Source organism: Poecile atricapillus, chromosome 3 (assembly GCF_030490865.1).
Source record: "Poecile atricapillus isolate bPoeAtr1 chromosome 3, bPoeAtr1.hap1, whole genome shotgun sequence".
NCBI classification, from domain to species: Eukaryota; Metazoa; Chordata; class Aves; order Passeriformes; family Paridae; genus Poecile; species Poecile atricapillus.
This window is the reverse complement of record NC_081251.1, coordinates 105,648,737-105,673,591: the sequence shown is the minus strand read 5'-3', so window position 1 is coordinate 105,673,591 and position 24,855 is coordinate 105,648,737. Positions and strand designations below refer to the sequence as shown.

Here is a 24,855-nt window from a genome sequence, read left to right as displayed (position 1 = left end):
GAGGTCTTCCATTTTCTTCCCCCAAATTTTCCATCAAAGCAAAGACAATGCAATTTGAAAACATCTTCCCCTTCTCTTTTGTAATTCCAAAGTGGTTTAAAAACCACTTTTTCTGCTTCGACACAATTCAAGTCTGATCTTTGCCATAAAATTTTGTAAGGCTGTAAGCAAAACTGGATGACACCTCTATGTTTGGGCAGAAATGTATGAATGTTTGAACGCTACGTAAGGTGAATTCACAACTTCAGAGATTGTTCTGGAAAGCAAGGGTAGAACCCTGCTGATTTTAAGAGGAACACTGGAGGTTAAGTAAAAAAAAACAGCAGGTGAAATGAAATGAAACAGCAAGTGACAAGAAGAAACCATGAATGGAGTTTGTTGTTCCACATGTGTTTGTTATTTCCTTCATGTTCCCATCAGTTTCCACTGAATATCTCGAAGCATTGACAGAAAACATAAACCTCCACTGTTATAAGAGAAATAAAGAAAGCTGGCAGTGGGAATAAATCCACAGCTTCACATCCAGAAGTATTTCTAGCTAAGAGATCCAAGCATATGGAAGTCTCAACCATTGCACTACCTCTCTCCAAGGATCTGCCTTTTGTACAGAAGGTGGCAGGAGAAGAGGACAGGGAAATACACTATTTTTAAAAGATTATGCAGCAATACAAGTGTATCAGAGACTATACCATGACTGCCACAGTCAGAAAAACTAGGATTTGAAAATCCCAAATAAAATAAGCTTCTTAACATTCAATCCTTGATGGATTTTGTCAAAACTTTTATTTAGAGGGGGGGAAAAAAAGCATGAAAATTTGTGCAAGTTCCTGTAACACCCATCCATTTTCATGGGAGCTTGGCCTTGGGAGTTCAGCACAAGCTGCTGCCATGGAAGTTGAAGAGCTCTTCACCATCACCAACAGCAACCACTGAAAAGTGGGAACAGATCAGTTAATACAGCTCTTTAACTCCCACAGGACTAGAGCATTTGCCATGCAGGTGTTTCTGGAAAATTGATTGGAAAACAGGACTTTGGAACCCTACAGTTCAACACGTAAGTGAAGCCATAAGGCTGGAGTTCAGGACGTGCTTCACTGACTTCCCAAAGAAGTCTGGTCCTGTGACATCCTACTCCTGCCTCAAGGGATCGAAGTACAGCATTTCTGGTTACAGGTCCAGCAGGATTGATTGCCACAGCTCAAGCACCACTGAGGACTGTAAGGCAAATGGTCACAGGGAGTATTTTATGCTCAGTTTGTTATATTTTATCCAGTTTTTGCAGAAAATCAATTTTAGAGGGATAACAGAAAAAAAATATTCTCAGGGGTACCTATTTAGAAAGGAAGGGAGATTATTAGAAATTATTAGAAAATTTCCTGGAAAGAGATATCTTCTTCTCAAAATCCTAGATGCATTCTGTGTATAAGGAAAAAACCCTATAAAGCAAAATATGCAGCCCCATTACAACTCCACAACAGATGACATAAATCACTGACAAATGAAGTGACACCCACGTGCATTGATTCACCTGATATGAACACAGGAAATACATCAACAAGTGCCACAGCTAGAAAGAAAATTAAGGACCAATTAGTTTGATTAACAATAACCAAGTTTCTGGGAAAAGTGCACACACACCCACACACAAATGTGTGACAAAGTTTTATTTTCCCCTATCAACTTCTCCCTTTTGGCTGAGGAACACACAACTGACTTAAGGCATAGCACTTAAAGGAGAAAAGAAATATTGTCAATGAAACCCCACAAGCAAGAAGTAAGTACAGAATCTCATTTCCTCATTTCACCTGGCTGTATCAACTCCAGATTCTACCACATGACACAACTTCTGTACCTTTACAACGTTCCAGTTGTAACACAAGTCCTCTTAGCTTAACAATATGAAGTTTCTTAAATTTTGTAGCTACAGTCATATTCTAGGAAACCTCTTCTTAGACTTCAGACCAAATTTTACATCACCCCAGCTTTTTGTCCTAAGAAACACCCATTACACTGTGTAGTCTTACTCACACACTGGCAAGTTTGGTCAAACTACACGTTCTTTAACACAGACATTCATCTGTCACAGAGACCTAGAACTGCATATGATCTCCAGTAGATATAAGTAATCCACATCTGCAGTTGCATACACAAAGATATGTAAAACAGTAATATTTCTGCTTTTTATTTTATTTCAAACAGCATTGTGCATACAAGTTACTGTCTTTGGAAAGAAGAACTGAAGAAAAAGTGATATTAAGTGAATATTTTCTTTAAAAAATTCACAGCTTGTTCAAATCCATGATTCACTGGTTTCAACAGTAATTAAAGGATATTTTGCAAATTGACTAAAGCAACAGAACCTGTTAATCACAGTGCTAGTACTGAAGACAAGCAGTCCAGACAGTGCTGTGAGACGATGATCCACAATTGCAGATATTGTAAAACCTTTGCAGACTGACAAAGTTCAACTAATTAACACTTTGATTCTCCACCCTGGGCTGGGTTACACCACTTACAGATGGGATTGCAAACCAAATTCCCTCGATTTGTTACACTCTGGAACAAGACACTGGGTGAACCAAGGCTGAGAATCAAAGTGAAGTCAAAGCCCAAAATATTTTGGGATGTGCTGCCAATAAAACAACCACCAAGAAACTTAAGGGATCAAGATCAAGATACTCTAGACCTAAACTAACATTTTACTACCTTGTGCCTTCTTCTTCAGCAACACGTAACAAATTTAATACCAACAGGTTGGGAAAAGGAGAGGTTATCATCTTGAAAGACCTTGCCAAACCAGAATTATTATTTTTATCATTAGCATGGTGAAAGAGGAAGACAAAAAGGTTCAACTGAGGAGTATTTCTACTTGAGCTGAATTGCCAGTCAGTAAAACCTAAAAAGTTACTTATCATCTAAGAACAAAGTTTGAAAAAAAATTAATAGAACATAATAGATGCTGCTGTGACATGAGAGCATCCTGAGATTTTTAGTGCATTATAGATAAAATTCCAATTAAAATATATTAGTAAAGAGACAATAGGTTACCATTCCTAAGTCATAGGATTCAAATCTGCACTTGGCTTAAAAAAATCCCAAGCACACAGAATCCCTATCAAGTTCTCCTGTTTCCCAGAACATACTGTTTTATTTAAGCAAAGTTTACATATGCTTTGCAGCATTTCTACTCGGGGAAAAAAAGAACTTTAAAGTAATCTATTCACCCAATGAAAGAGTATCATACATGCATACAAATGTGCAGCATTTGAAACAGTGCCCAATCAATTCAAAGGTCTTGAAAACCTCTTTCTTCAATTACTAAAGCTGATAGTTATGATTCTATGATTTAGAAAAGCTCATTTCTTATCTGCACATCTGCAGAAAAGTGCAGTTTCACACAAAGCTTTTATTTTATATAATTCCTGTATAAAAGTTTAATGACATTCAGGTTGGCTGAAGGAAAACACAGCTTTTAGTCCTATGCTAATTACCCAACAATGTAACAGCAAGAAGATTCAGCTAAAAATAGAATATGCACTTGTGCATTCCTGGTGCCCTGTCCAACTTCAGGAGGGCTTTAGTTTCTAAATAGGCTAACCTTTAGTGAATAGAAATTTAATTTTTTTTGGTAGTCTGCATAGTTAGAAGGTAATTGAAATGCATTTTAAATAGATTACTTCAAAATATGCAACGTTGTACAACACAGCTCAAAGATAAACGCTAACCTCTCTATCCTTAAGTATATCAATATTCAAGAGAAATTCAAATTTTTTTTCCATATGCTACTTTGCCAACATTATGTCTCCTCATAACCAGAGGTCCATTTTCATAGCATTTTTAACTTGATTATTATAGCCATGCCTGCAATCACTAAATCAGGCCTCTTAACCATAAAAGAGAATTCAATACAACCTTGTATCAGTAGAACTGTCAGGACGATATGGCTAAATAATTGCACCAATATCCTTCTGTAGCAGATAAAAATCAAGCTGGAATCTGTTCAAAGATTCCAGATATGAGGAAGAAAATGTTACTGCTAGCAAAGACTACTTGAGGCGGGGATTCATATGCTGAATGCACACTGATGTACTCATAGACAGCTGAAGATGCTGTCACCAGAGATGACATTTCTCTCTTCATGTGCACCTATTATCCATCACTGCCTATTGTGTGTACATAATATGTGTGTGCTGACAGACCACAGTGACAGGTGTCCCACTAAAACGTGACATGAGCAGCACGGTGGGAAGAAACCCAGGAGGTTATTATCAGATACAGAATAAAATCCAGCCCAACAATATCACACTGACACAGGGTAGAGGAGTTCTGTGTGTTTGTGTGTGTAGAGCATGAATGTGAAAAGAAAGCACAGGTTATGGATTGCAAAAAGACTGATAAACTTTGGTGGGGGAAAGTCAGCTTAGACTCCAGTCTGCCCTAAAAAAGGAGAACACGGGCTGCTCCCTGTGCATAGACACACATGCTCTCCTTTCCCCCCTAAAACTGCCAGTGGCAAGAAGCAAAGCAGGATGGCTGGGTGTCAGACAAGATTAATCCTTCATGCTTTGTCCATTAGGTAATACAGTGCCATGTTCACATGGAAGTATGCAAAGCCTTCAGTACTGCATTTTGAGACTGTGTGATAACAGCGTGAGCAGAGAAACCTTATGTCTGTGCAGGTCCTTATCATACAAAATGCAAACAAGCTGTGTCAAACCTCCCTTCCAATGGACTGCCATGAAAGGAAATGCTTAATATTTTAGAGATGTCTGAAGTCTGACCAAACCCATGAATGAGACAAACAGATCAAGAACACATCCCAAATTTTTTCAAGAAGCATGTTATACAAGATGCGCTACGTGCCAAAGGTGTACGTGTAGATCTAAATCAGTAAAAATGGAGTTACAGCTGTAGACACTTAGGATTAAAGATGAACTACTGGCTTATCCAAAGACAACCAACCAAACATTCAGGGAAACACAACTGATTTCTTAAATATTGTTTTGGTTTTTGTTTTTTTTTTTTTTTTGTTTTGTTTTTACTTCTAATCCAAATTTCCATAAATCGTTGTTTGGAATACTGTTTGCCTTATGAATTTCCATTAAGCACAAAAGAAGACCTTACTGGAAAGTGTTCCTCAAAATGCTTTACACTCCTTAAAGATCATTATGCCATACTGATAAGTGACCCAGAAAAAACATTCTGCAGCTATTAAATGTGTATGCTATTGTTACCCTATCAATGTAAGGTCTAACTACAAATAGGCCAAGTATAAATATTAACCAAGCCTTCCCTTTGAAGGAAAGATATCACCTTTACAATCCCATGGGATGTGCACCCCAAGAACACTGAAGCTTTTATTAAAATATAATGAAGTCTGAAGGGGACTCTTGCTGTGATTTCCAGTTTACAAAGTAACAACTTGAGAAAGGCTTGGACATTTTCTGTAATACAGCCATGTGCCATCATCTCCTAGCACTGTTGAAACAATCATTCCAATAATAGGAGTCTGTGGATCTCTACTGCTTTCTAGATTGATAAGATTATTCAACAGAAATAATTTATCAGCTGATATTCAGTTAATTATAGCATCCACCTTCAGAACACACAGCCTGCTTTTCTCTCAACACAGCAGTTTTATTATTCACATTCTAGTAAAAGATTTTACACCTAACTGAGCACACAAAACTCACACTTAACACTGAGAACCATGAAAAAAAACCCCAAACACATCAGATTTATGCAACATTCTTACTTTTAGCAGTTCAAAATAATGAAGACAGTGGTAAACAGGGGCGAGGAGGAGCCGGGGTAGAACATACTGAACAGCTTCTTTGAAGCCTTCACCTATTGACTAGAAACAAAATAAGTTTCAGTCTTAAAACAACACATGTACCGAAGCAACAAGACAAAGTAATTAAAATAGTAATATCAACAACTTGTCTTACTTAAAGGCAAGTTACCTGTAAATAAAATGCTGCTCCTGGCTTTGATAATTGACTTAGAAAATGATCATGAAACCCAGGTCGCAAAATATCTTGTGCATATGATTCGTATGGATCAAATGCTAGTTCCTAAAAAGAGATACAGAGCAATTTTACAATCACAGAATCCCAGAATGGCTTGGGTTGGAAGGGACCTTAGAGATCTTCTAGTTTCAACCACCCTGCTATGGACAGACATTCCATCAGTTTACAAGACTGATTTAACAACTAAACTCCCATATTTCTTTTAGAAAATACATATCCTACATAGGAGACACTTTTCTGCATACTTTTTCCAAAACACCCATAGAGAAGAATCCATACTTTTACGTGCACAGACTCATATAGATAAAATCAGTCTAAAAAAGACCTCTGGAAGTCAACTGGTCCAACTCTTTGTTCAAAGCAGTGTCCACCTCAGGGCCAAAGACAGACTCATCAGTCAAGCTGGCTGAGAATGCTCAGGGTGTCTCATCCTGTTGAGTTCTAACTCTAAGAACAGAGGCAAAAAAGCCTCTCTGGGCAGCCTATTCCAAGGTTCAACTGTTCTCATTCCAAATTTCCCCCCTCCCCCCAGTATCAAATAAAGATTAATCTTTTTGACATTTTCATGTTCTCTCACTCATCTCACAGTTCTCAACTGAGAAGAATTTGCCTCCTCACACCTTCCCTTCATGTAACTAAAGACAGCAGTAAGATCTCCTACTTCAGCCTTCTCAAGAATCAACAAACCCAGCAGTCTCAACCCTCTTTGTACATCGTGGGCCTCAACTTCTTAATCATCATGGCAACCTTCACTACAAGGACGTCTTGCCTATCCAGTACCAGAAAGCCCAAAACCAGACACAGTACACCAGATTTGGTCTCAAGTTCTACACAGAACTGCCAGTTACACATTCCATAACCCAGGATCTAGTTAGCCTTCACATCCTATCTCTGAGGTCCTCCTTGCCCTGGCTAGCAGTGCTGCTCCTCAGCCAGGCAGCAGCAGAGACATTGCACAGGGTTGTTTGCTCCCACGTGCAGAATTTCTTGTTTGCCTTTACTCACTCTGGGAGGTTCCCAGAGGTCCATTTCTCCAGCCTGTCAGGTCCCACAAGCAGCAGCTCTGTCCTCCTGTGTGTCCCCCTACAATTTGCCAGCACCTACCCACCAGATGAGGCAACCTCCTTCCACACCACCTATACCGACATTAAACAGTATCAAACCCTGAGGAATGCTGGCAACCATTGGCCTCCAGGTGACCTTTGTGCTGCTGATAGCAATCCTTCAAAAGCCTGACAGCTCAGCCAACTGCCCATGTTCTACAATTCAACCAGCCAGGCTGCATCCCAGCCATGCCATGACAGACTGTGCTGAAGGCCCTGCTTAGTTCAGGTAAGAGACAATAACTGCTCTTCCCTTCGTCCACGGACAGAGCCACCACTCTGGAAACAGTCAAGCTTGGAAATCTGTGTTTGCTTTTGCCAGCCACGTTCTAGTCCTTCACATGGCTGGATGTGAAGTCCAGGAAGATCTGCTGGTCTTCTCAGGGACTGAGGAGAGGCTGACCAGCTTCTGGTTTTACAGGAACCTCCTCACCAGTGTTGTTATTTTTTACCTCCTCTCTCTGAACTTTAAACAGCCACTCTAAAAGCTGAGATTTAGAGACTAAAAAGATAAGAGCACTTTAAAAAATGGATAGTCCCTTCATCAGAGTGAGGTTGGAAGAAGAGATCTCACACTGAAGAAAGCCAGCTAGAACAGAGATCTAATTGCAAGCATTAAAATATGAATATATTAAAAAAATAAAACAAAACAAAACAAAATCCCCAACCCCATTCTCTCACCTCTGCCATATCTTCAAAACAGCTGCCTACTAGTGGGTGAGGACTACCTTCATCTGTCATTTCAACAGTGTCCTCTATATGACCCAGTAACTTCACACTAAGTTCATGGATGTCTGATATACGACTAAATATATTTTCTACATCCTGCAACAAAACAAAACAAAAGTCAAATGTGCAAAGCTACTCTGTTCTGATGTGAAAGCGAAGAACTTCCTTAAATAGAACAAGATTTTACAATCATTTTGTAATACACTTTTTCCGTGATTTATGTAAGATCACAAGTTGTATTTTAAAAATATTTTATATAAATATATAAAATGTACATTATTGAAACATAGCAAAGAATAGTGACCAATCTTAAAATTACAGGCCTGTAAGTGAACATAAGTAAATGAGAAGGTTTCTTCCACAGTCCTACAAAACCTGCAAATGCTCTTTTACTATTTCCATTTCAAAACTCAAGAAAAGTGCTTTTTCTACTACTGATACATTAAACTCAACAACAGTTAAGTTTGGGAAGTATCCATCTATATTTATAGATATTACAGTGCTTTTTGTGCTTGTGGTTTGTACAATACTTACATGAGATGAAAACAATTTGGAGTTGGAGGCATATGGCTCTCTAAAAACTCTGATAATGAGATTCAGTTCCCTTATATATTGTCGAACTTCTGCCATAAATGACTTCACTAGGTCATAATAGGTTTGCTCCCCTGAGGTGGAGGGTTCTTCATCAGATAAAGTTAGTGCACTTAAATCTTCTACATCTTGATGGAACATATCCATTAATACCTAGGCAGCAAAGAGAGGGAAATCCACAAAGTGAGAACCCCTTTTCAAGACTGACCAGTGAGTTAGCAATAAAGAAAACCTATTATTGCCATGAAATCAGACCAATCAGCAGATTTAGAACGTAGAACATAAGATTTATATATTATCATCCTGCAATCAGCTGAGCATTACAAAACCAATATCCATTGCTATGAATTTGCAAGTCATTATTTGAGGGCAATTTCTGAAGACTCCAAATCACTTAGACCAACCCAGGAATCTTTCCAAGAACATGGTCTTAAAATCAATTACAATTTCAAAAGGTGAAGTACACAAAAACAATTAGCATTTAGCTGTGTTCTATGACTCTGGATCAGCAGTACACAATCTAAGTTTCTGAAGATACTGTCTGAAATTAAAAGATGTGTGTATTTTGGCTTTTCAGCTTTAGCTTTACCAAGAAGTCAGACATGATGATGCTCAGAACCCTGTGATCTACCTGCAATGAACACTGGCCTGTCCACAGACTGTACATGGCCCAGTTTCTGTCCTTAATTCCTGAGCTCTCTTGTTAAAATGAACCCCTGAGGAAGGGCACCAGCTTCAGAAACCAGTCCTGTTGCAGAATTACACAGACAACAGGAACTCTAAACATTCTGACTACCAGAGGTCTCAATTCATACCCAGCAAGATTTACCAAACACAAGCAATCAATAATTTAAAGTTCTCAACAAAACTGGATCACTGAACATTCTTCCAAATGTGGTATGTGGGCCAGGACTCATTACAGTGACTCTATAAAAGCAGAAAAACGCAGGACATTTTGCATGAAGCCTAACTAATTCTGGGAAATGGGACATTACAGCATCACTTAGATGTAGAAATTACATGGAGTAATCCAAGTATTTAAGGAGACCCCACCATTTCTAACTTTCCTTCACAGATACAGTTCTAGCACACTGCCAGGAGATTCCATGCTGTATTCACCAGGCTCATGTCTCACTACTGAGGAAGACTGGGCTGAGATGCTAATGAGATGGGGATTTTGTTTGACCCATTGAAACACAACTTTTCACGTGCAATACACTCTGAAGTTAGTGCTGCTTCACAGTCATTATTAAAGTATTCACATGTTGCTGACATTAGGCAGGTGCAATCAAGACAAAGAGAAATTTAAGCATTAATAAGCACAAGTAAGAGCTTTATAAGCCCAATTAGGTTTCTGGTAGTTTTGTTCCATTACACATTAGTGTCATTAGTTTTATGACACTAATTTCTCTTTAGAAGGTACAACATTCCATGTACTCACTAAGAAAAAGATACTGTCCTCTCAAAACTACCTACAGCTTTAGTTTTTTGTTAACTTGACAAACCAGAGTCGGGCTTACCTTATCAGCACACATTGCTACTTTAATATCTTGTTTTGTAATCTCATAATGTCTTATATTCCGCACATAATTCCCAACCAGTTTTAAAATGTCTGCAGAAATGTATTCTAATACTGCTACTATGTAAACAGACACTTGGTGGTCAATTTTGTAGCCTAGAACTTCCTGAAAAGAGGAAAAAAAAAAAAAGAAAACAAAAAAGCATTACACTGTTACTCAGTTGATGAAACAGACACTGCAGATTACAACTCAAACCACTACGCTTAAGACCCTGCTCAATAAAGATTCAACACATATCCACAGCCTATTTTAGGAACAGAAACACAGGAGTGTGTAGGCCTAGAGAAGAAACAGAGAAGAACTGGAGATTCTCCTCTATTAAATATGGAAGTATCAAGAGCCTAAGAACTAACTGTCCTAAAAACCTCACTTAAACATTTAGGGCCATTTCCACAAATTTCTTGTTTGTTTTCTTAGTCATGGAAAATGAAACACAAACAATCAAATGTATACAATGGGTTCTTGGCCTTGTTTATCAAAGAGAGAACTGAGTGATTTTTAACTCAGAAATTAGTATATTCCATTAACTGGAACACTTAGAACTATGCAACAAACAGATATTCTTCATTCTTCTACTTCACAGTTCAGGCAGACATTACATGAAACAAAGGGGTTGACCTCTAACTGTGTTCTGAAGGCAAGATTCCATCACTGCTTACCTTTAACAAGGGATGGATTTTTTCTACTGGAAGAGATAACGGATTCCTTCGTTTCCTCTTCTCAATAGCAGACTGGGCATCAGCTATTGCCCACTTATCAATAGGATGGGGGAAACTTTTTTGAACACGATCCTTAAGACAAGAAAACATGACCAAGGGGTAAATGCACCATCTGAATGATCTCAGCAATGTCACTGTGTTATCAAACTGCTCTCTATTACTTAACCAAGAAATGGTTGCTAGTATTTGTACTTCAACTATAAAAGCTTATACTAGATGTGTAAATGCTATAATTTTGGGACACACTGCTCATTACATTCATACAGCTGTTTCACATATCATTATCTAGAATTACCTAGTGCTCAAAATTTAAGAATTAAGCTGCAACTGAAGGCACAGTTTGCTCCCCTTGTGCACACTCCTGGTAATTCAGCACTTAAATACCTGACTACATTTTCTCCTAGCACTTTATTCCCTGTACAGGATGGACACTGAATGAAATGATAACAGGCTTTCTGTTTCACTTTTACTGCTCAGCACATGGTCCAGTCTGTACACATGCAAAATGCTCTGATGATGCCAGAAAACATAACAGCAGAAGAAAAAGTCCAACAGCACCCACATATTCTAAACCAGTTTCAGGCAATAAACTGGACCAGACATGGCCCAGTTTATTTACTCCTTCCAGCAGTGCCTGAGGACACCTGCACACTCCCATGCATTTAACAACACACAGATCTCTGGAGGTTCAAAAGCTTTGCCATGTTTTTGCAGCCCTAGTATTCACAGATGCCAGAAATTTATTTTCTCACATCACTTCCCATTTTATTTTTTCAGACCACAGTTCCCACTGACTGTTTCAGTTGCAAGTGCTCACTTATGTAAATATAGCTCCTGTTTGAGTAACCATGAAATGAGGAAGATGAAGTTAATGACCACTTACAGAGAGCTGGTACAGAAAAAAGTACACAAACTAAAACTTTCTAACAACAACAAAGTGACAGAATACTATTCTATAACGGTAATACCCAACTTTTCAAAGTGCAGGCTTTGTTTTCCCCTCATAACACTTTGGCAAACAGAAAGCAGAGGTCCTACCAAAAAAAAAGTCTGATGCACTATCTAATACCAGTTCACACTCCTAGTCTGTTGACTGAACAATGAAGGTGTCCCAGCGGAAAAACAAACGTGTTTGATCATATAATTAAAAATAGCATCATTGTGCATGAACACCAAGGGGGTAAATGGTGGTTGCTTGATCATCTCTACTTTTTGCATTTCTCCTGTCTTCACAGATTCATAATACAACACTTTGTGTCAAGTTTTTTCTCAGTGTTGTTCGAGTTTTTTGTCAGTGTTGTTTAAAACAGCACTAAACAACCTTCCTCAAAGCTCTTGTGTCTCGAGCTGCCAGACCAGAATGATGCTGCAAAACAGGTCACCCATTAAAGGGGATACTGGAACACCACTGGAGGTGTCAGTGTTTAAAAGGGAAGAAGTATGAAATTCATCAGTCTTGAGCTCTAAAGACAGCCACATTTTTAGAGTTTGTTTGTTTGTTTGTGAGGTTTTATTTGCCATTAGTCCACCTTCTTCAGAAGGTGAGGAAGTCATTTGGCACAGGCCCTGGCCCCAAGCACTGGAAACCAACTGGCACACAGCACACAGAGTCTGCAGCTTGGCACCAAAGTCTTCAAACCATGGTTAAGCACCAAGTGCTACCAAGATACTCATGGACAGAAGTCTGAGTGATACAGCTTCACTGATTTGTTCCTCTGATGGAAAAACTCTTCAGCTCAACCTCTCTCCTTAAACATTAAGCTGCTCTGCTGAGCAGCAGAGGCAGTAGGTCTTTGAAAAGGCAATGGGAAGAGATGAAGCCTCTGTACAGAGGAAAAAAGTGTTCCTAAACTCTTCTGAAAAAGTGACTGAACTATTTTTGCTTTAATTTCTGGGACAGCAGGGGGTATATCAGCCCAAATTACCATGCTGAGAAAGCAGCACAGAGCCTCAGACTAAGCAGCTGTAATTTGCATGCAGTATCAGTGAGGGGGAAAAAGGTCTTTTGAAAGGAACAAGTCAGCTTTATATACGAAATTTACATTCAGCAGCTATTAAAAAGTAATACAGCTCACAGATAGTTTTGCTGTGCATTGAACAACAAATTAAATTGATAGGAAAATGAGCTATTAGGGAACTCCGTAGGCTTTATGCAGAAGGCTCTGCTACATAAAGATACATAATTACTGCTTTCCTTTTTGCATTGTTAAACCATTAATACAGCAGCTTTCATGTAACAGTTCAAATAATTTCTAATAACATTGTAATAAGTGTCCTCTATACCTCTACATCCAGAAAACTTCTTGGTTGAGCTTGACACAACATATTTAACAACTGAAGAATTAACTCCTCCACATACTGCAATGCATCTTCAGTAGAGGAAAGTTTAGGATGGACTTGCACCTGAACCTACAGGAAAGAGAAGAATTCAAGATTTGAGTTTTGTTCTTCTTCAAGCCACATGTTTAACTTGCAGAAAAAAAAAGATAACAAAGCCCAAACCAAACAGCCCAGAAAAGTACAAAAATGTAGCTCTGTTAAGGTCCATTAGACAAACCTGAGTGAAACATTCACACCTGACAGAAATATAAATCTCAAATGCTTTATGTACTTAAATCACTATAAACTGTATTTAATGTCAAGAAAATGGTTAATTAATAACTGTGCTTAGCAGTGCAATTAGGAAAAATTTAAAGCCCTCACATATACTTATCTCTCTCCACTAGCTCTTTAACCACTGTTTTTACAGGTTTCAGCAGTAGGGGTTTTCCCCCTTTGACACAATCTACGATAATAAAACACAGAACATTTTTCACAGAGCACACTACAGAAACAACAATTTCAGCAGCATTTATTATTTCAAATTATTTAATCCATTGTCAGTTAGCACTCAGAAGATTAGCTTAGAAGTTTCTTCCCATAGTGTTTTTTTAAGAATACGCCAGCCTCTACAGTAAAAAAAAAACACTTCAAAAAAGTGTTGTCGTGGCATTAATTGGCAGCTGAGAGATTCTGAAAATTTGGTCCCAATATGTTTACTTGTGTGTCCTAAGTGTGTCGAATTTCTTACTGGTGCAAATTCAACAAGGAACAATCCCTCCTGCTCCTTCCATTTAACCTGAGGTATACCTTTCCTTTGCACTTCTGTAGTTCACAAATTAGCACATAAGTTTTAACCATCTAAATTTCAAGTACACAAAGCTCAGTGCTTCAGAGCCTAAACAGACAGTTTAATCTCAGTCCTACACCGATGGCAAATATTATGCCAGAGCAAGCTGACTGCTGACTTTCGCAATGCATCTGTCAAGACCCAATTTCATCATTTTACTGTTTCTCTGCACACAGCTCAAAATGCCTTCAGTTCTCTCAGCCACTAACACTAAGGCTGAAGCAAAACCCAATAATCTGCTTCATCCAAATGTTAAACCCATGTCTATATTCAAATAATGCTGCCATAATTATTTAATTTCACACCTGAGTCTTAATTCCTGTTTGCAGTCATAGCAAGAACTAAATGTTATGAAGTTCAAACACACAACAGCCTCAAACAGAAATCCACCTGCTTGCTAAGGCACTCATTAGTCTGAAAGCTTCATGTCTGGGCATAGTCCTGGTGCTCACTTAACTGCTGTTGAGATTCAAATACGCTGGATCACGCGTTTGGCTTCTTGCAGATTGCACACCCTTATTCAGCAGGTCTTAAAAAACACCTCCAGAAGTCACTGCTTTTATAACTTAAAAGTAGTCTGGCAAAAATAGAACACAAGAACTTCTCTCCATTTGACTAGCTAACACAACTATTTTGATTATGCCAACAGTTTCACTTTTCCTAAGAACTTCGCTATGCACAGCTAGAGTGTGTTTGTGGAGCTACATGAATAACAGCATGCCAGGCAGTCCCAAACATTATTTACAATTCAAACACTGACATCTGAAATACTGTACCAGCTTGGAACACCTTAACACCAGAAATTACAGACTTGCCAAAGCGTTCTCTTAAAGAGCAGAGCTGATCTGAGCCGTCTGTAAGATGCTGCCTTTAATGTGTGCTGTTTTTAAAGCAGAACTGAACAAATTTGTATTACAGTCTCCCTATATTATACTCCAGCACTTTGTATTTCAAGAAGTGTTAAATTACCAAGTCAATTCAACAGTAAAAATACAGAGCATGATGAACTGGAGGGATGAAGAGCAGCTCTATTTTCTCCTTTACTTAGAAAACAGACCAGACTTTAATAACCTCATTACAACTCCTTTCGTCTGTAACACAGAGCCTATAAGAATAAGAACAAACAAACAAAAATACCACATCAGGCCATAACCTGAAACATTATCCACCGTCAGCCAAAACAGAGTCAACAATGATAACCTACTCTGAGTTCAGGAGATAAAAGTTTCAGACATTTTCCCTAAGCATTTCTGTCTGGGAACAGTGACACCATCCTTCTCCAAGGCCACTGCCCAGCTCCACTTTAACAGAACATCCACCTTGGCAGAAGAAAACATCATGAGTTGCCATTGGCTTGCCAGCACAGCTTATCTATATTAGGTAGATGGTAAATAGCCTTCATTGCTACGTGACACTTAGTATCAGTTAGGGTTCAAAGTCATACAAGTGAAGGAAAGAAAACAACCAGACTGACAAGGAAAAGAACAGCATAGTTCAGTGCCCAATTATCACAGAAAAGTGTAATTTCAGTATCTGCACTACTGTAGTACCCAAAAGCTCAAACTGAGAATGACAGAATGTTATTTGAGGGTACTCAGTGCAACTCCCAAGTCCATTATCTAAGACATGATGCAAGGCTGGGTAAGATGCAAGATTTAGTAAGAGAAGACAAGAAATGGGAACATCTGTTAGCATAAACCATCACATGATTAGTTTAAAAAAAAAAGAGAAGATCGAATTACCAGGGGCTTTCCATCTTTCTCATAAAATCATCTCAGATTTTAAATTAAAAAACCTGGGCCACCCTGCCTTATCACCCTTGAAAAGGGTGAGTATGGCTTGAATCCCACCTGATCTGTCAATTCTACTTAACAAAACGCATGATAAAAACAGACTAACAACTTCTGAAGTGTTGTGATGTTTAGATCAGATTCTTATCTAAACATTTAACCTCTCCCTTAAATAATGACAGAACCATTCCCTTCCCTCCTACACACACAATAAAATGTCTATCTTATGAGAAGGGAAATTACTAAAAAAGCAGTTTAAAAACTTTTAAAAGAAGCTTCAAATCTTCAAAATACCCCAACAAATTCCAAAGGGCAAATACAAGCTACATCAGCTACAAATCCCTGCCACCATACCTGTTTTCACTCAACTCATGTATTCACTTTTTTGAGTATCCAATCTTCTCAATCTTTCCTAATTCTCAAAAGAGAAATGACCAGAGATTTCTTTATTTAAAGATAAGCAGAGCCAGTATTTCTTGAACAGCTTTTCAGGATCTGTTTAACATGAGCAGACAAACAGTGCCTGCTTAAAAAAAAATAAAATTATAACACTAAAAGAAAATCCTACAATATGAACACTTGGGTATTTTTCCCCTGTGCCTTTTTTTGTCTTCTTCCCTTAAAATCCACAAAAGCAAAGAATTTCTATCAGGAAGAGCAAGACCTTAAAAATTAGGCAGCCATAAATCTAAACTGGCAGAAAAAGTCAGTGAGACCAACAACAAAGAAGGAAGTGATTAATGTACAATACAAATTTAGCTGATCTTTACTTTATAACCCATAACAGCTTATTTTATATAAAGTCTTCTTAAACCATTTGTTTTCAAACTCTCCATAATAAATTAGAATATAAATATTCCCATAAGCCTCATGGGAAGCAGTAGGAACTTTAAACCAAACCCTGAGAAACATTTCATTTAAAGGACTGCAGATCGAACAGCTTCAGGATAGACAGAGGCTTGGTCTCCCAACAGGTCCAACACAACAAATCCTAGGCTGGTCACAAGATGACCCAAACTCCAGTCTAGAGTGACACTCAACAGCTTGTTCTGCATTAGAAAGAGGTGTTTGATAATAGAAAAGAAAGGAAGACACACTGAATTTAACAATCTGAGTAATACTGAGAGTTATATCCTCAGCAACAGTCTTCTGTCACCTCTTCCTCAGTGGCTGTGAGAAAAAGCCTAGCAGATTGCTTGTAAGCTGAAAAATGAAAAAAATCTGGATACAGAGACTTCTTAAAGCAACTTCACAATACATAAACACCAGCTTTATGCTCCCAAATAATCATTAACAATCAACACAATCAGGTTCACAGTTGTTCTGTTACGTACAGAACACACCAGACAAATCCTGCAGCTTCAGAGAACAATACCTGAGCTGAGCCCATCAGGAGCAGCAGAAACTCCATCAGCTTCAGAAAACAGCATAAAAAAGGAAACCATTCTAAAGGAATTCTAAAAGAAACAATTCTAAAGCTACATAACAAACTGAAATAAAAATGAAGCATCAACTGTGGGTTACAGATATTTTTTTTTTCATAACTGGGCAAGATGACCCCTATAGTGGGATTCTGGCAAAAAGTCACATTATGAACCAAAAAACAACTTCTGCTAAAGAACAACTGTACTTCACTGCTGAGCATGGGCTGTGCTGCCAGTCTGCCCTGGTGGCAGCTGAAGGGCTTGCAAAAAAGGATCTAAAGGGGAAAAAAGCATAGTATTTACCACATCATGGATCATGGAAGGAGTTTTGTTATGAGACAACATGCCAAGCCACCCTCCAAAGCATTATCAGAGAAGATAAAAATTTACTGACTGTAAGTAGTTTTCTAAACTGAAAATTTTCTAAACCTTCGGAAATGGATTATTAGTAGAAATAATCCACCACAGAAATAAATTTGGCAACAGAGATTGTTCTGGAAAGAATTTTCTTCAATTCAGCACCTTTGAAAATCTTCACTAATGCTGTAACTTATTTTTGCTCAACACATCCTTTATTTTCCCTCAATGACTAAAAAACCACAAGCTTATCACTAAACACTCCAGGACAAAGTACTTTATGTACACCTTGCATGGATGAGTGTTCTTATACAGTCAGCACTCCTTAAAAAGCTTTTTCTTCTATTCTTGTACATCTCTGCTGATATTTGGTAACCCTGACCATGTTTTCTTACCTCAATCAATTAAAAATAAAGTAAATTAAATCAAATATAAATGTCTTGGATGCACTCTTCAGAAACAATTCACCAAGGATGCAGGACTCAGATTTTTGCTAGCGCTTCAGCTGATGTCTCAGAAGGGCAGCAGTTTTACACTGCTCCACTGGGCAGGTGAAAAAAATAATGCAGTAAAGACTTGAACTGTAGGAGGTTCTTAGTTTTATCCTCCACAGCCATCAGAAGAACAGAGGACCCAAAGTGATTAGAAATTAAGAAAGCTCTACATCTTGTGTGAAGCAATGCTAAGAGTAGGAAGTGCCATTCTGAGTAGCAAATGGCAACTGGTTTGTCACCAATTTGAAGAGCCAGGTAATTAAACATCAGGTTAAAATATTTTTGCCAGCAACAGCCTCCTGAGAACTCTGCAGCGACTGAAGCAGCTTTTCCCATGTCTTTTGCTCCATGAAAGATCCAGAAGACTGACCAGACGACACATGGAGTCCCTGGAAGCACACTGTCTGCAACAGTTTCTTTAACCGAGGAAGCAAATCCCTTCAGCTGCCAAGCCACACCAGTCCAATCATTCTGACCACAACAAATTCCAGAAGTACCCCTGGTTAACTGCTCAAATGATTCAAAACAACTGGAGGGATGCAAAGAGCAGAACATTCCTTTGTTTTTCTCCATCATCAAATGGTTTAAGGTATCCATCAGTAGGGATGACATGCTTCCCTACTGCAAAAACCAATGGATCAGTGATCAAGTGCATCATACACAGAAATTCTGACTCCATGAACAAGTTATACCAGAGAGATGAAGCCATAAGGAATGGTGCTCAAGAAAAACTATCCAAAAGGTTATGACCAGAGTACAGTGTGTAAATTCACCAGCAGAGGAATACCAGTGCTGGAAGAGGCATCCCATGGCAGGTGTCACTCCTGAGTCTGTTTTCCAAGGTGCACTAAAAGCTGTGTATCTCTGTCTCCAGGTACCCGAGACCTCTGGTGTTTCAAATGTCTTGAATCCTTCATCTTCAGCATCTCCCAGCATCTCACCTTCTGTCCATCCTTGCAAGTACAATTTCAGACACCTGTTATTATTCTTTCTTCCTCCCTTTTCTTGTACCTCATCACCATAATTACTGCCTTTCGCCAGCAAACAAAGATCCCTGCAACAGTCCTCTTTTGCAGCTTCAAAATAACTGTGACCAGGCAGAGAAGAATCTCAGTTGACATCATTTTCTTCCTAATTGAGTGCACTGGAGTCTATCTTGACAGCATCTGAAGAAGAATCAGAAGAAAAGGGATTACATTAAGATCTCCATGGTACAAGAGCTGCTCTTTGCAAATGCGGCTCTGCTAAGGTTCATATCTAATGAAACACAAGGCATGGTCTCCTAAGAATTGCCTGATGTAGGAAGAGATTTATTCTTACTCTATATTCTTGGGTTTTCTGCTTGATAAAAAATAGAATCAAAATCATCCTCTGGGAAAAAGAAAGCTATTTGCAATGATTCAACAACACCCATTCTTTAAGAAAGCAATCCTGAGGCTGTAGTTTGAGCTCTGCATTAGAAGCCAACTCACAGTTACAAAAGGGCAATGGCATTTTAATGATTCAATCTACGTGTGGCAGCTTTCCCCAAGAGCTGCAAACACTCCATATCCTGGTATATGTGCTCTTACAACCTTAACTTAAATGCCACTCTCCCCAATGGACCTCTTAATTCAACACAGGTCTCCACAAACTATTAAGTCTAATATCCAGCTGTGCAGGAAATCATCACAATTCTGCCTCTACAACCACCTGGTTTCAGGTGAAGTTCAGCTGCTGTTACTACCCAAGAATGAGTGCCAGCATCTGGTCAGCTAAGGGAGAAGTAAATGAAAAGTTCTCCTCTAGCAACAATGGGATATACATGAGCTTCCAAAAATCTGACTCCTACTGAGACAGCAATGCTCTGGCAGTTCAGCAAAGTCACAGGGCACCAGTTTCCCTCCAGGACAGTCCTGCCCTTTGATCCCACTGGGAAATGCTGCCACCCTCTCCAATTTACCAGTCCCATGTGCTGGCTTGTAGGTGCAGCTCAGAGATGGTGAGCTACCCAGGGGGTCACTGACTGAAATGCTGCAGTGTTGCACCTGCCTTGATTATCAAGGCAAGTTCATGGGTTTACCTGCCACCCGTGACTGGTTCATTACTTTAGGGGCCTTTATCAGGGCAAAACACCCTACTCAAAACTATCTGTAGCTCTATCACATTAGGAAAATACATGACACAGTTTGTCCATTAATGAAGAAGCCAATAAAGTAATAATTTAACATTTTCATCTGCCATTTAGTTTTCCTGTAACTCAAGTATTTGGCTCTTCAGTAAAGCTGGTAATAATCTGGACAGATTATTTCCATCTTCACAGCAACAGCCTGAGAGAAGGTAGGAAACAGGTGGTGATCTCATGAAAAGCTGAGGTCAAAAGAGCCAACATCTGCCAGACAGTTACAAGTTTCAGTGTGAAGCCTTTGGAACCCACTCCACCTGACTCCTGTCAGCCTGTACCCACAAAGAGAAACAGAGCAGAGGACAACAAAACCAAGACAACTGTACCTTGCAGGGCCAGCTCATCATCCATGGTAGCTTGTCCTCACTGGCCTTCTCTGCTGACCTTAGATTCTGGAATTCCTTTTCTCACTGCATAATTCATCCAGCTCCTTCAGGAAGCATCTTTAATGCAGGGTGACTTCACGAATGGCTTGTCCAGTGGGAAGAAATCTGGCGCTTCAGATGTCACAAGTAATTCCAAAGTTTTAACGCTTGCTCGCTTTGAATCCTCACTCTGTGTACTCCAGTTGTCAGCACTGAGATTTCTTTCAAATCTGATAAACATTTGCTCCACCATGGAATAAACCATCCTCCAAAGGAGCAAGTTCTCTATGGCTGGGACCTTGGGTAGCTCCAGTTTCCAAGCAGGCTTCAGTTGGATGGGTGTCCAAGTGCTCACAAGCACCATGAGTCAGTCGTGTAGTTAGTTAGTGCTGAAGTTTCAAGGAAGCAACTATCCAGGGATAAGACATTAACAACACGTGCTACGGATGAGACAAGCAAAAAGACTTCCAAGAACTGGACAAAGCCACACAGTGCTGGAGACCTCAAAGAGCATGCCCAGAGAAGAGAGGCAGTATACTGCATGAGGAAATTAGGAAGAAATACTGCATGTGTATAACTGCAGCACCTGAGACCTCTCAACCACCCCAAGGAAGGAGCCTTTCAGGCAAAAGTTACAGTTAATCGCTGTGACTAGACAGTAATTCAGAAAGTGGTGCTGTGCACGACTAAACCACATGAAGTTCTGCAATCTGAAGCCAGTTCAAGTAACAGTGTCAGAAAAGCTGTTTCTTAAGCCTTCTACTTTCTGGGTTCAGGCTGCAAAAGTGGAAGAGAAGCCCTCACCATTTTCTCCTCTCTTCCGAATAAATTCTTTCCACGCCACAGGCACAAGCCTCACCATCCTGAGGGAGCAAGACTTGCTCGTTTGTCCTGATTAAGCCTTCTCAGCAAAAAGGTATTTAAACTAAGAGAAGGTTAACTAAAAGCCATTAGACACGAACACTAATTAACCAAAATTCTCTCAGGAGCTGCTCACAACAATTCCCCCCTATTCCCAGTTGTGTCGCCAAGGAAGACCGGGAGAAACCCGCAGCAGCACCACCTGCGTCCCTGCGGGCCGAGAGGGGACAGGACTCGCGTGTCCATCACACACTTTTTATCTACACGGCTCCGTCTGTCAGAGCATCGCCCCAGAGCGGCTGCCGGGCCCGTCCGCGCCGGGGCACCCACCGAGGAGCCGCCTGCGCTGCGGGACGGCGCCGACCGACCCCCGGCAGACCCGGAGCCGCTTCCGGAGCGCGGGGAGCCCCGGGCGGCCCCGCGGCTCCCAGCTCGATCCCGAGGCCGGGCCCCCGGGGCGCGGGTACCCGGCCGCCCCTCACCTTCTTGAGGGCGGGCACCAGCAGCCCCCGCCACTTGGGCGCGTTCTCCTCGCTGAAGAACTCGTAGAGCAGCGGCTGCGCCTGCATGGTGCCGCCGGGGCGGGCCGGGCGGGCCGGGAGCCGCACGGGAGGGCCGGCGGCGCTCAGCGGGAGCCCCGGCGCTCCCCCGCCGCCGGCGGGGGCGGCAGGCCCGCAGCGGCGGGGGGGGGCGGCGGCTGCCGCATTCCCCGCCCCGGCTCGCGGGGGTGGCCGCGGGGGCGGCGGGGGGGGCGCGCGGCGGGACGGGGGTCGCGCGCGGGCCGCGAGGGGCGGGGTCGGAGCGCGAGCGCCGCCGCCTCCCCGGTCCCGTCCTCGCCCGCTCCGTCGGCGGCCGCGGCGCATGCGCGGAGCGGCGGCGCCCGCGCCCCCCGCGCCTGCGCCCCGCCACGCGCGGTCGCGGCCTTCCTGGCGGAAGTGACGCAGGGGGCGGGCCGGCCGCGCGCGCCCCCTGCCGGCGGGAGGGCGAATGGCCGCTCCCTGGGACGCTCAGGGATGGACTCGGCTGAGACAAGAAGATGGATAAAAATGCCAGGAGGCCTTGTGTGGGTGGGCAAGGAGCTCCTGGACTAGCTCAGACACTAAAAGGAGGCCTATGGAGGGTGGAAGCAGGAGCTGTAGCCTGGCAGGAATACAGAGAGGTTCCCAGGCAGCCAGGGATCAGGTTAGAGGAGATAAAGCCCTAAGAGAATTAAACATGGCCAGGGACATCAAGGACAACAAGAAAAGCTTCTGCAGGTATGTGGGTGGTAAAAGAAACACTAGGGAAAATGAGGACCCTCTCTGGAAGGAAAGGGGAGACCTGACTACTGGAGACATGGCAAAGGCTGAGGTGCTCAGTGACTGTTCTGTCCCTGTCTCCACCAGGAAGTGCTCCAGCCACACTGCCCGAGCTGCAGCAGGCACTGGGAGAGTAAAGAATCAATCACCTGCTGGGGAAGATCGGATTTAAGGCCATCTAAAGCACCTGAAGGTGAACAAGTCCATGGTACCTGATGTGTCCACATGTCCTGAAGGAGCTGGTGTCTCCCTCCCCAGAAGAATTTCTACAGCTTCTTCTACACCACTCATAGATGAAACAGGCTTTCTTATATTTTAGGTGTGTTTCCTTGGAGGGAAGCAAAAGGTTTGGGCACACTCCCCATTTTTAACAGCTATTTTCCCATGCAATCCTTCCAAACCCAGCAGGGCTATTGCTAAAGCTGAACCCTGTGGGGTGTAAGAAATGTCCCCTGCCTGGGGGACATATCCACCCCCACCAGCGCTCACAGCATTACTGGGCTCCTCCAGCCCCACTGCAAGCTCCCTGTGGCAAAGTTACAGGCAGCCAGCACCGTGCTTCACCTTGCACAGCCCTTGCATTCAGTTAAGGGCTGTGGGATGCAGAATTTAAATCTGAACCCACTCTTTTTTATGTCACCGGATCCAGTTTCTGACACAGGCAGGCAGCACTGCATGGAGAGATGGGCAAGAAAAAGATAAAAGCAGTGTTCATTACCCTGTGATCCCAGCTTCCAGGAGCACTTCCATAACACACACATCACCACTTTCTTTGTTCCCTGTTAAGAAGAGGCTCAGTTTGGGCCTCGGCCCAAGCTCTGCCCTTGCACTGATCAGATTTGGCTGCCAGACTGATGTGTGCCTGACCCTGAGGTCACATCAACCCTCCTGCCTGCCAGCAGCTCAGACCAATTCCTGGGAGCCAGCATGAAAGAGACTAGGAGGAGGAAAAGCACAGAGGTTGGAGGAGCTGTGTCCATCATCCATGGCAGAGGCCTTGCTGTAGCCTCATGGCACCTGTGATCAGGTTTCCTGCCTCTGACTGGGCTCCCAACAGTCAGCCACACACTGATCCCAATCCACCACCAAGATCCCAGTTATTGGCTCCTACCAGGCATGGCTCAAGAGAGCTTTAGTTCAAGGCAACTTCAGGTCTAGCAAAGGAGACATTTTGATTTACCAGACACCCAGGTTCTGGGCTCAGCTGTCAGCAGAATAGGCAAGCAGCTCGAGATGTGGGAAAGGCAGTTTTGTGGCACAAACCCCAAATTCTGTAACAGGCCAATTCCTCAAAAAAGCAGGAACTCTTCACTTCTTACCTTCAAGGCTGGAGAGCAGCATCGGAAAAGCAAAGCTGTCCTGATTGTACCAACAGACTGGGAACATGCCTGCCCTAGCACAATACTCCCTTCTTCCTACATGCCACTACCTTATCCTCTTCATTTTTAGCCCTTCCAGCTGCATTCCTGCAGCATGCTCTTACCAAAAATGCCCAAACACAGTCAAAAACAATAGTCCTTAGCCTCTGGTGCGTGTAGTTCAGCAATGGCCTGAGAAACTTGGCCCCAGCTGGTGCAGAACGCCCCCAGGAGGAAGCACATTCATAGCACATCAGATCTTTGTTAAATCTGAGCGACTTTCTGCATGTCCAAGTGAGGAACAGTCCACAGGAGGCAGGATGGAAATCCCCCTTGGGGATTTCGCAAGGGTGCTGTGAAACACACACAACTTCTCGACTCTTCTGAGAATTCAGCTGCTCAGCATGGAGCTTATGCCACCACCTCTCCCCCCAGAGCATAAGCTGAGGCTCAGGATGAGGAACAGCCAGGATGGGGCCAGCAGAAACAGTGAGCTTGAGGCCCACAGGCAGAAAAATAAACCTGCTGAAAAAAAAAGAATAAATCAGCTTTGCAATCAAGAGAGGTGGAAAAGCAGGAAATGGAGGGAAGAAACCACATGAGGTGGAATTTGGAAAGACTTAGCTCAAATCCACATATCCACTACTGCCCAAAGGGTATTGATGCCAACCCAAACTGAGTGAAGCTCCAGCAACCTCTGTTCATACATTCAGAGACGCCCACCTTCTGTGTTTGGCACAACCATTTAATAGCAGAATTGAAAACTCAGTATGTTCCATTTTAGTCTTATGTGGAAAATCAGTGCAGGTGATAATCTAATTGTA

At 41.6% G+C, this 24,855-nt stretch overlaps 1 protein-coding gene across 4 annotated transcripts in view; it reads right to left on the bottom strand.

Annotated features, from left to right (window-relative positions):
- The window catches only part of SOS1 (SOS Ras/Rac guanine nucleotide exchange factor 1), a 43,439-nt gene extending 21,430 nt beyond the window's left edge, over positions 1–22,009 (bottom strand). Inside the window, exons 1-9 of one of the 4 annotated variants that reach the window (XM_058834577.1) lie at positions 20,476–21,689; positions 17,887–19,151; positions 13,035–13,160; positions 10,692–10,823; positions 9,973–10,137; positions 8,396–8,605; positions 7,814–7,957; positions 5,964–6,074; positions 5,756–5,854 (exon numbers count right to left, since the gene is read on the bottom strand). In XM_058834577.1, the coding sequence (XP_058690560.1) occupies positions 5,756–5,854; positions 5,964–6,074; positions 7,814–7,957; positions 8,396–8,605; positions 9,973–10,137; positions 10,692–10,823; positions 13,035–13,076 (903 nt within the window). In that variant the 5' untranslated portion in view covers positions 13,077–13,160; positions 17,887–19,151; positions 20,476–21,689. Of the gene's footprint in view, positions 1–5,755; positions 5,855–5,963; positions 6,075–7,813; positions 7,958–8,395; positions 8,606–9,972; positions 10,138–10,691; positions 10,824–13,034; positions 13,161–17,886; positions 19,152–20,475; positions 21,690–21,857 lie in introns of those variants that run through there. The other 3 variants (XM_058834578.1, XM_058834579.1, XM_058834576.1) reach the window with 3 other exon arrangements.
- Between the last annotated feature and the right edge of the window lie 2,846 nt (positions 22,010–24,855).